Source organism: Hyperolius riggenbachi, chromosome 4, assembly GCF_040937935.1.
Source record: "Hyperolius riggenbachi isolate aHypRig1 chromosome 4, aHypRig1.pri, whole genome shotgun sequence".
Lineage (NCBI taxonomy): Eukaryota > Metazoa > Chordata > Amphibia > Anura > Hyperoliidae > Hyperolius > Hyperolius riggenbachi.
Window position 1 is genome coordinate 4,633,808 of NC_090649.1, and position 12,120 is coordinate 4,645,927.

Below are 12,120 nucleotides of genomic sequence, written 5' to 3' on the forward strand. Positions count from 1 at the left end.
GTAAGTAATGTAGACCCAGAGCCGCCATGTATGGAGCTGTATGATCCTCTATGTGGTGAGGTTACAGGTAGTAGTGATGGGAGGAGCCAGGGTAAGTAATGTAGACCCAGAGCCGCCATGTATGGAGCTGTATGATCCTCTATGTGGTGAGGTTACAGGTAGTGATGGGAGGAGCCAGGGTAAGTAATGTACACCCAGAGCCACCATGTATGGAGCTGTATGATCCTCTATGTGGTGAGGTTACAGGGAGTAGTGATGGGAGGAGCCAGGGTAAGTAATGTAGACCCAGAGCCACCATGTATGGAGCTGTATGACCCTGTATGTGGTGAGGTTACAGGGAGTAGTGATGGGAGGAGCCAGGGTAAGTAATGTAGACCCAGAGCCACCATGTATGGAGCTGTATGACCCTGTATGTGGTGAGGTTACAGGGAGTAGTGATGGGAGGAGCCAGGGTAAGTAATGTAGACCCAGAGCCGCCATGTATGGAGCTGTATGATCCTCTATGTGGTGTGGTTACAGGGAGTAGTGATGGGAGGAGCCAGGGTAAGTAATGTAGACCCAGAGCCACCATGTATGGAGCTGTATGATCCTCTATGTGGTGAGGTTACAGGGAGTAGTGATGGGAGGAGCCAGGGTAAGTAATGTAGACCCAGAGCCACCATGTATGGAGCTGTATGATCCTCTATGGGGTGAGGTTACAGGGAGTAGTGATGGGAGGAGCCAGGGTAAGTAATGTACACCCAGAGCCACCATGTATGGAGCTGTATGATCCTCTATGTGGTGAGGTTACAGGGAGTAGTGATGGGAGGAGCCAGGGTAAGTAATGTAGTCCCAGAGCCACCATGTATGGAGCTGTATGATTCTCTATGCGGTGAGGTTACAGGGAGTAGTGATGGGAGGAGCCAGGGTAAGTAATGTAGACCCAGAGCCGCCATGTATGGAGCTGTATGATCCTCTATGTGGTGAGGTTACAGGGAGTAGTGATGGGAGGAGCCAGGGTAAGTAATGTAGACCCAGTGCCACCATGTATGGAGCTGTATGATCCTCTATGTGGTGAGGTTACAGGGAGTAGTGATGGGAGGAGCCAGGGTAAGTAATGTAGACCCAGAGCCACCATGTATGGAGCTGTATGATCCTGTATGTGGTGAGGTTACAGGGAGTAGTGATGGGAGGAGCCAGGCTAAGTAATGTAGACCCAGAACCACCATGTATGGAGCTGTATGATCCTCTATGTGGTGAGGTTACAGGGAGTAGTGATGGGAGGAGCCAGGGTAAGTAATGTAGGCCCAGAGCCACCATGTATGGAGCTGTACGATCCTCTATGTGGTGAGGGTACAGGGAGTAGTGATGGGAGGAGCCAGGGTAAGTAATGTAGACCCAGAGCCACCATGTATGGAGCTGTATGATCCTCTATGTGGTGAGGTTACAGGGAGTAGTGATGGGAGGAGCCAGGGTAAGTAATGTAGACCCAGTGCCACCATGTATGGAGCTGTATGATTCTCTATGTGGTGAGGTTACAGGGAGTAGTGATGGGAGGAGCCAGGGTAAGTAATGTAGACCCAGAGCCACCATGTATGGAGCTGTATGATCCTCTATGTGGTGAGGTTACAGGGAGTAGTGATGGGAGGAGCCAGGGTAAGTAATGTAGACCCAGTGCCACCATGTATGGAGCTGTATGATCCTCTATGTGGTGAGGTTACAGGGAGTAGTGATGGGAGGAGCCAGGGTAAGTAATGTAGACCCAGAGCCACCATGTATGGAGCTGTATGATCCTCTATGTGGTGAGGTTACAGGGAGTAGTGATGGGAGGAGCCAGGGTAAGTAATGTAGTCCCAGAGCCACCATGTATGGAGCTGTATGATCCTCTATGTGGTGAGGTTACAGGGAGTAGTGATGGGAGGAGCCAGGGTAAGTAATGTAGACCCAGAGCCACCATGTATGGAGCTGTATGATCCTCTATGTGGTGCGGTTACAGGGAGTAGTGATGGGAGGAGCCAGGGTAAGTAATGTAGACCCAGAGCCACCATGTTGGGAGCTGTATGATCCTCTATGTGGTGAGGTTACAGGGAGTAGTGATGGGAGGAGCCAGGGTAAGTAATGTAGACCCAGAGCCACCATGTATGGAGCTGTATGATCCTCTATGTGGTGAGGTTACAGGGAGTAGTGATGGGAGGAGCCAGGGTAAGTAATGTAGACCCAGAGCCACCATGTATGGAGCTGTATGATCCTCTATGTGGTGAGGTTACAGGGAGTAGTGATGGGAGGAGCCAGGGTAAGTAATGTAGACCCAGAGCCACCATGTATGGAGCTGTATGATCCTCTATGTGGTGAGGTTACAGGGAGTAGTGATGGGAGGAGCCAGGGTAAGTAATGTACACCCAGAGCCACCATGTATGGAGCTGTATGATCCTCTATGTGGTGAGGTTACAGGGAGTAGTGATGGGAGGAGCCAGGGTAAGTAATGTAGACCCAGAGCCACCATGTATGGTGCTGTATGATGCTCTATGTGGTGAGGTTACAGGAAGTAGTGATGGGAGGAGCCAGGGTAAGTAATGTAGACCCAGTGCCACCATGTATGGAGCTGTATGATCCTCTATGTGGTGAGGTTACAGGGAGTAGTGATGGGAGGAGCCAGGGTAAGTAATGTAGACCCAGTGCCACCATGTATGGAGCTGTATGATCCTCTATGTGGTGAGGTTACAGGGAGTAGTGATGGGAGGAGACAAGGTAAGTAATGTAGACCCAAAGCCACCATGTATGGAGCTGTATGATCCTCTATGTGGTGAGGTTACAGGGAGTAGTGATGGGAGGAGCCAGGGTAAGTAATGTAGGCCCAGAGCCACCATGTATGGAGCTGTATGATCCTCTATGTGGTGAGGTTACAGGTAGTGATGGGAGGAGCCAGGGTAAGTAATGTAGACCCAGAGCCACCATGTATGGAGCTGTAGGATCCTCTATGTGGTGAGGTTACAGGGAGTAGTGATGGGAGGAGCCAGGGTAAGTAATGTAGACCCAGAGCCACCATGTATGGAGCTGTATGATCCTCTATGTGGTGAGGTTACAGGTAGTGATGGGAGGAGCCAGGGTAAGTAATGTAGACCCAGAGCCGCCATGTATGGAGCTGTATGACCTCTATGTGGTGAGGTTACAGGGAGTAGTGATGGGAGGAGCCAGGGTAAGTAATGTAGACCCAGAGCCACCATGTATGGAGCTGTATGATCCTCTATGTGGTGAGGTTACAGGTAGTGATGGGAGGAGCCAGGGTAAGTAATGTAGACCCAGAGCCGCCATGTATGGAGCTGTATGACCTCTATGTGGTGAGGTTACAGGGAGTAGTGATGGGAGGAGCCAGGGTAAGTAATGTAGACCCAGAGCCACCATGTATGGAGCTGTATGATCCTCTATGTGGTGAGGTTACAGGGAGTAGTGATGGGAGGAGCCAGGGTAAGTAATGTAGACCCAGAGCCGCCATGTATGGAGCTGTATGACCTCTATGTGGTGAGGTTACAGGGAGTAGTGATGGGAGGAGCCAGGGTAAGTAATGTAGGCCCAGAGCCACCATGTATGGAGCTGTATGATCCTCTATGTGGTGAGGTTACAGGGAGTAGTGATGGGAGGAGCCAGGGTAAGTAATGTACACCCAGAGCCACCATGTATGGAGCTGTATGATCCTCTATGTGGTGAGGTTACAGGAAGTAGTGATGGGAGGAGCCAGGGTAAGTAATGTAGACCCAGAGCCACCATGTATGGTGCTGTATGATCCTCTATGTGGTGAGGTTACAGGGAGTAGTGATGGGAGGAGCCAGGGTAAGTAATGTAGACCCAGAGCCACCATGTATGGAGCTGTATGATCCTCTATGTGGTGAGGTTACAGGGAGTAGTGATGGGAGGAGCCAGGGTAAGTAATGTAGACCCAGAGCCGCCATGTATGGAGCTGTATGATCCTCTATGTGGTGAGGGTACAGGGAGTAGTGATGGGAGGAGCCAGGGTAAGTAATGTACACCCAGAGCCACCATGTATGGAGCTGTATGATCCTCTATGTGGTGAGGTTACAGGAAGTAGTGATGGGAGGAGCCAGGGTAAGTAATGTAGGCCCAGAGCCACCATGTATGGAGCTGTATGATCCTCTATGTGGTGAGGTTACAGGGAGTAGTGATGGGAGGAGCCAGGGTAAGTAATGTAGACCCAGAGCCACCATGTATGGAGCTGTATGATCCTCTATGTGGTGAGGTTACAGGTAGTGATGGGAGGAGCCAGGGTAAGTAATGTACACCCAGAGCCACCATGTATGGAGCTGTATGATCCTCTATGTGGTGAGGTTACAGGGAGTAGTGATGGGAGGAGCCAGGGTAAGTAATGTACACCCAGAGCCGCCATGTATGGAGCTGTATGATCCTCTATGTGGTGAGGTTACAGGTAGTGATGGGAGGAGCCAGGGTAAGTAATGTAGACCCAGAGCCACCATGTATGGAGCTGTATGATCCTCTATGTGGTGAGGTTACAGGGAGTAGTGATGGGAGGAGCCAGGGTAAGTAATGTAGACCCAGAGCCACCATGTATGGAGCTGTATGATCCTCTATGTGGTGAGGTTACAGGTAGTGATGGGAGGAGCCAGGGTAAGTAATGTACACCCAGAGCCACCATGTATGGAGCTGTATGATCCTCTATGTGGTGAGGTTACAGGGAGTAGTGATGGGAGGAGCCAGGGTAAGTAATGTACACCCAGAGCCGCCATGTATGGAGCTGTATGATCCTCTATGTGGTGAGGTTACAGGTAGTGATGGGAGGAGCCAGGGTAAGTAATGTAGACCCAGAGCCACCATGTATGGAGCTGTATGATCCTCTATGTGGTGAGGTTACAGGGAGTAGTGATGGGAGGAGCCAGGGTAAGTAATGTAGACCCAGAGCCACCATGTATGGAGCTGTATGATCCTCTATGTGGTGAGGTTACAGGTAGTGATGGGAGGAGCCAGGGTAAGTAATGTACACCCAGAGCCACCATGTATGGAGCTGTATGATCCTCTATGTGGTGAGGTTACAGGTAGTGATGGGAGGAGCCAGGGTAAGTAATGTAGGCCCAGAGCCACCATGTATGGAGCTGTAGGATCCTCTATGTGGTGTGGTTACAGGGAGTAGTGATGGGAGGAGCCAGGGTAAGTAATGTAGACCCAGAACCACCATGTATGGAGCTGTATGATCCTCTATGTGGTGAGGTTACAGGGAGTAGTGATGGGAGGAGCCAGGGTAAGTAATGTAGACCCAGAGCCACCATGTATGGTGCTGTATGATCCTCTATGTGGTGAGGTTACAGGGAGTAGTGATGGGAGGAGCCAGGGTAAGTAATGTAGACCCAGAACCACCATGTATGGAGCTGTATGATCCTCTATGTGGTGAGGTTACAGGGAGTAGTGATGGGAGGAGCCAGGGTAAGTAATGTAGACCCAGAGCCACCATGTATGGAGCTGTATGATCCTCTATGTGGTGAGGTTACAGGTAGTGATGGGAGGAGCCAGGGTAAGTAATGTAGACCCAGAGCCACCATGTATGGAGCTGTATGATCATCTATGTGGTGAGGTTACAGGGAGTAGTGATGGGAGGGGCCAGGGTAAGTAATGTAGACCCAGAGCCACCATGTAGGGAGCTGTATGATCCTCTATGTGGTGAGGTTACAGGGAGTAGTGATGGGAGGAGCCAGGGTAAGTAATCTAGACCCAGAGCCGCCATGTATGGAGCTGTATGATCCTCTATGAGGTGAGGTTACAGGGAGTAGTGATGGGAGGGGCCAGGGTAAGTAATGTAGACCCAGAGCCGCCATGTATGGAGCTGTATGATCCTCTATGTGGTGAGGTTACAGGGAGTAGTGATGGGAGGAGCCAGGGTAAGTAATGTAGACCCAGAGCCACCATGTATGGAGCTGTATGATCCTCTATGTGGTGAGGGTACAGGGAGTAGTGATGGGAGGAGCCAGGGTAAGTAATGTAGACCCAGAGCCACCATGTATGGAGCTGTATGATCCTGTATGTGGTGAGGTTACAGGGAGTAGTGATGGGAGGAGCCAGGGTAAGTAATGTAGACCCAGAGCCACCATGTATGGAGCTGTATGATCCTCTATGTGGTGAGGTTACAGGGAGTAGTGATGGGAGGAGCCAGGGTAAGTAATGTAGACCCAGAACCACCATGTATGGAGCTGTATGATCCTCTATGTGGCGAGGTTACAGGGAGTAGTGATGGCAGGAGCCAGGGTAAGTAATGTAGACCCAGAGCCACCATGTATGGAGCTGTATGATCCTCTATGTGGTGAGGTTACAGGGAGTAGGGATGGGAGGAGACAAGGTAAGTAATGTAGACCCAGAGCCACCATGTATGGAGCTGTATGATCCTCTATGTGGTGAGGGTACAGGGAGTAGTGATGGGAGGAGCCAGGGTAAGTAATGTAGACCCAGAGCCACCATGTATGGAGCTGTATGATCCTCTATGTGGTGAGGGTACAGGGAGTAGTGATGGGAGGAGCCAGGGTAAGTAATGTAGACCCAGAGCCACCATGTATGGAGCTGTATGATCCTCTATGTGGTGAGGGTACAGGGAGTAGTGATGGGAGGAGCCAGGGTAAGTAATGTAGACCCAGAGCCACCATGTATGGAGCTGTATGATCCTCTATGTGGTGAGGTTACAGGGAGTAGTGATGGGAGGAGCCAGGGTAAGTAATGTAGACCCAGAGCCACCATGTATGGAGCTGTATGATCCTCTATGTGGTGAGGTTACAGGGAGTAGTGATGGGAGGAGCCAGGGTAAGTAATGTAGACCCAGAACCACCATGTATGGAGCTGTATGATCCTCTATGTGGTGAGGTTACAGGGAGTAGGGATGGGAGGAGCCAGGGTAAGTAATGTACACCCAGAGCCACCATGTATGGAGCTGTATGATCCTCTATGTGGTGAGGTTACAGGTAGTGATGGGAGGAGCCAGGGTAAGTAATGTACACCCAGAGCCACCATGTATGGAGCTGTATGATCCTCTATGTGGCGAGGTTACAGGGAGTAGTGATGGGAGGAGCCAGGGTAAGTAATGTAGACCCAGAGCCACCATGTATGGAGCTGTATGATCCTCTATGTGGTGAGGGTACAGGGAGTAGTGATGGGAGGAGCCAGGGTAAGTAATGTAGACCCAGAGCCACCATGTATGGAGCTGTATGATCCTCTATGTGGTGAGGGTACAGGGAGTAGTGATGGGAGGAGCCAGGGTAAGTAATGTAGACCCAGAGCCACCATGTATGGAGCTGTATGATCCTCTATGTGGTGCGGTTACAGGGAGTAGTGATGGGAGGAGCCAGGGTAAGTAATGTAGACCCAGAGCCACCATGTATGGAGCTGTATGATCCTCTATGTGGTGAGGGTACAGGGAGTAGTGATGGGAGGAGCCAGGGTGAGTAATGTAGACCCAGAGCCACCATGTATGGAGCTGTATGATCCTCTATGTGGTGAGGTTACAGGGAGTAGTGATGGGAGGAGCCAGGGTAAGTAATGTAGACCCAGAGCCACCATGTATGGAGCTGTATGATCCTCTATGTGGTGAGGTTACAGGGAGTAGTGATGGGAGGAGCCAGGGTAAGTAATGTAAACCCAGAGCCACCATGTATGGAGCTGTATGATCCTCTATGTGGTGAGGTTACAGGGAGTAGTGATGGGAGGAGCCAGGGTAAGTAATGTAGACCCAGAACCACCATGTATGGAGCTGTATGATCCTCTATGTGGTGGGCTGGGTGGGGCCTACCTGATCATATCACCTGAGTGAAGCTTGACCCCCTTCTCACTCTTCTCGCTTTATCTTGTGCCATTCCTCGTTAGAGATGGCCAGAACATCTCTGGGCCTTCTATTACTTCCGGGTCGCTATGACGTCGTTCATGACATCACGCACATGCGCAGAAAGTGCCCGGCAACAGGAGCGCGATTTAGGACGCGCTCCGCCGGGCAGCGCAGGCGCACTACTCCAGGTCATAGCGACCTGGAAGTAGTAGAAGGCCCAGTAATGCAGAGATGTTCACCGATGAACGGTTCAGGAACCGTTGGCGACATCTCTATTCCTCGTCCCTCCAATCCCTCCCATAGTAACAGAACAGGCTCGTGAAATGTCATAAAGGTCATCATTATCCTATTTACAAACCACAATTAAACAGAAAATATCAGGGAAATATGGAAACAATTCTTAACATTATCAGTTACCTTCCAGGGTTGAGCTTCTATAACATTTGCACACTTTCCTCTGGTAAAGGGGGGACAACCAAGAAGGGAGTTCAGAGCATGGGCATAGGCGTACACCGCCAGGTAGGCATGATATGTGTAGCTGAGGTCATTTGTCTCAAATAACTGAGTGACCTTGCTTGTAAAGTCTTCATCCCCTGTGCAGGCCACATCTTCCAAGCTCATGTCTGATCTCTCACAATCAGGCCAGCGACAGCTGAAAGCTCTCTCCCAGAACAGCCGGATGAATGGATAGGTTGTGTTTTTGGCAGGATGAAGGCCTTGGAGGAAGCTCTCAAATCCTGGCATGACACCCGTCTTGGGAATGAGTCCGATGGTCCCATTGAGGACTCTCCAAGCCTTCTCTGAGAAAAGTCCAGGGGTGATCCCGAAGGAGGCAGAAGAGATAAAGTTTTTCCCAGTCATCCCATCATCAAACAGAACATCTAGAAGGGCCTTCATGTGGACCTCCGGACTGTGGACAATGATGATGAGGACAGAGCTGCTGTTAATAACATCTGCTACTCTTTGCACTTGATGAGCTGAATAACTCAGATGAATCTTCTCCAGAAAAGCAATACAACCTCCGTTTCTTTCTATCCCATGTCGTATCACCTGACCACCCTGCTCACCAACGTCATTGTCCACCACCAGCATGCCCACCCAGGTCCAGCCAAACTGGCCAATCAGATGCGTGAGAGCCACGTTCTGGAACATGTTGCTGGGCACCGTGCGAAGGAAGGAGGGAAAGTTCACTTTGTTGCTGAGAGCGGAAAGTGTGGCTCCATGACTGATCTGAAAGGAATGGGAGGAGGAGCATTACTACAGGAAGCATGCACATCAACATCAACTGAATGTTTACTCATCTTCAGACTGTCTTGTCAGATGACAGCTGACAAAGGAATGTAAACAAAAGTTAATGTTATCACCTGTTCGGATGCAGCCAGAACCTGCCCACTGAAGCAAGGAGCTTTCCACTGAAGAGGAAAGTGTTGTGTTTAACTTTTTGAATGCTGTTCTGCTACAAATTTGTTTTGTGGTAGTAGATTTTATGCTGTAAATAATCTTTTAGAACAAAGAGGAAATGCTGAATTTCATACCACTGTAACATAGTGACCTGTGTCTATGACTACACAGGCAGGAACCAACAAGTTTTACAAAACGAAATCCTTACCAGTAGAGAGACACCTAGTGGCTAAACTGCAATACAGCATATTGCTGAAATGGTGAGTAGTGGGGACAAATGATGGACATGCGATGGGCACAGAGTATCTGCTCAGGACCTTAGCCTCTATCTGAAATTGCTGCCACTTCCTCCTGCTGTACAATTCCACAAATAGACTTCCATTAGGCAGACTTGCCAGAAAGAAACCGCAGTCCCGAAGTTTACTATATGGTAATTACTGTTTTAGCCACACCTACATCTGTGCATTCCCTTGCTTTCTGAAAGTGAAGCATTATGGGGCAATTCATTGCCCATGTGAAGCTGAATATTTGAAATACCTTCCATGTCACTTCCTACGGACCCATTTTCACTTCAGCCGGCGTCTGTCTCTGAAACGCAAAGTGGGGAGAACGCTTCCGAACCCCTTGAGCTGTGTTGCACGTGTCTCTCCATCACAGGCAGGGAAAGCAGCAGATCGTCCCCTAGTGGAGTCCCCAACACACACCAGCGAGAGCGCATCCCAATCCCCAAGCTGTGCCGCACGTGTCTCTCCATCACAGGCAGGAAAAGCAGCAGATAGCCCCCTAGTGGAGTCCCCAACACACACCAGCGAGAGCGCATCCCAATTAGTGTTGGGCGAACATCTAGATGTTCGGGTTCGGGCCGAACAGGCCGAACATGGCCGCGATGTTCGGGTGTTCGACCCGAACTCCGAACATAATGGAAGTCAATGGGGACCCGAACTTTTGTGGTTTGTAAAGCCTCCTTACATGCTACATACCCCAAATTTGCAGGGTATGTGCACCTTGGGAGTGGGTACAAGAGGAAAAAAAAATTAGCAAAAAGAGCTTATAGTTTTTGAGAAAATCGATTTTAAAGTTTCAAAGGGAAAACTGTCTTTTAAATGCGGGAAATGTCTGTTTTCTTTGCACAGGTAACATGTTTTTTGTCGGCATGCAGTCATAAATGTAATACATATAAGAGGTTCCAGGAAAAGGGACCGGTAACGCTAACCCAGCAGCAGCACACGTGATGGAACAGGAGGAGGGTGGCGCAGGAGGAGAAGAAGGCCACGCTTTGTGAGACACAACAACCCCGGCCTTGCATGAGGGCAAGAAGCGTGCGGATAGCAGGCTTTGTACCGCCATGCAGTCATAAATGTAATAAAGATAAGTGGTTCAATAAACAGGGACCACGCGGCAACGCTAACCCAGCAGCAGCAGACGTGATGGAACAGGAGGAGGCGCAGGAGGAGAAGGCCACGCTTTGTGAGACACAACAACCCAGGCCTTGCATGAGGGCAAGAAGCGTGCGGATAGCATGCTTTGTACCGCCATGCAGTCATAAATGTAATAAAGATAAGTGGTTCAATAAACAGGGACCACGCGGCAACGCTAACCCAGCAGCAGCAGACGTGATGGAACAGGAGCAGGCGCAGGAGGAGAAGGCCACGCTTTGTGAGACACAACAACCCAGGCCTTGCATGAGGGCAAGAAGCGTGCGGATAGCAGGCTTTGTACCGCCATGCAGTCATAAATGTAATAAAGATAAGTGGTTCAATAAACAGGGACCACGCGGCAACGCTAACCCAGCAGCAGCAGACGTGATGGAACAGGAGCAGGCGCAGGAGGAGAAGGCCACGCTTTGTGAGACACAACAACCCAGGCCTTGCATGAGGGCAAGAAGCGTGCGGATAGCAGGCTTTGTACCGCCATGCAGTCATAAATGTAATAAAGATAAGTGGTTCAATAAACAGGGACCACGCGGCAACGCTAACCCAGCAGCAGCAGACGTGATGGAACAGGAGCAGGCGCAGGAGGAGAAGGCCACGCTTTGTGAGACACAACAACCCAGGCCTTGCATGAGGGCAAGAAGCGTGCGGATAGCATGCTTTGTACCGCCATGCAGTCATAAATGTAATAAAGATAAGTGGTTCAATAAACAGGGACCACGCGGCAACGCTAACCCAGCAGCAGCAGACGTGATGGAACAGGAGCAGGCGCAGGAGGAGAAGGCCACGCTTTGTGAGACACAACAACCCAGGCCTTGCATGTGGACAAAAAGCGTGCGGATATAGCAGCAATGCTTTTTGCCGCCATGCAGTCATAAATGTAATACAGATGAGAGGTTCAATAAACAGGGCCCGGAAACGCAACACCATCCCAGATGTTCATTGGTCATGTTACTTGGTTGGGGTCCTGGAGTGTTGCGTAGTCATTTCCAATCCAGGATTGATTCATTTTAATTTGAGTCAGACGGTCTGCATTTTCTGTAGAGAGGCGGATACGCCGATCTGTGACGATGCCTCCGGCAGCACTGAAACAGCGTTCCGACATAACGCTGGCTGCCGGGCAAGCCAGCACCTCTATTGCGTACATTGCCAGTTCGTGCCAGGTGTCTAGCTTCGATACCCAATAGTTGAAGGGTGCAGATGGATGGTTCGACACAGCTACGCCATCTGACATGTAGTCCTTGACCATCTTCTCCAGGCGATCGGTGTTGGAGGTGGATCTGCACGCTTGCTGTTCAGTGGGCTGCGGCTGCATGGGTGTCAGAAAATTTTCCCACTCCAAGGACACTGCCGATACCATTCCCTTTTGGGTACTAGCTGCGGCTTGCGTTGTTTGCTGCCCTCCTGGTCGTCCTGGGTTTGCGGAAGTCAGTCTGTCTGCGTACAACTGGCTAGAGGAGGGGGAGGATGTCAATCTCCTCTCTA

General features: G+C 50.4%; 1 protein-coding gene across 1 annotated transcript in view; it reads right to left on the minus strand.

Moving 5' to 3' along the window:
* Positions 1-12,120, minus strand: part of LOC137570294 (extracellular calcium-sensing receptor-like) — a 97,077-nt gene that overhangs the window by 74,465 nt on the left and 10,492 nt on the right. Inside the window, exon 3 of the mRNA XM_068278927.1 lies at positions 8,222-9,034. Within this exon, the coding sequence (XP_068135028.1) occupies positions 8,222-9,034 (813 nt within the window). The remainder of the gene's footprint in view (positions 1-8,221; positions 9,035-12,120) is intronic.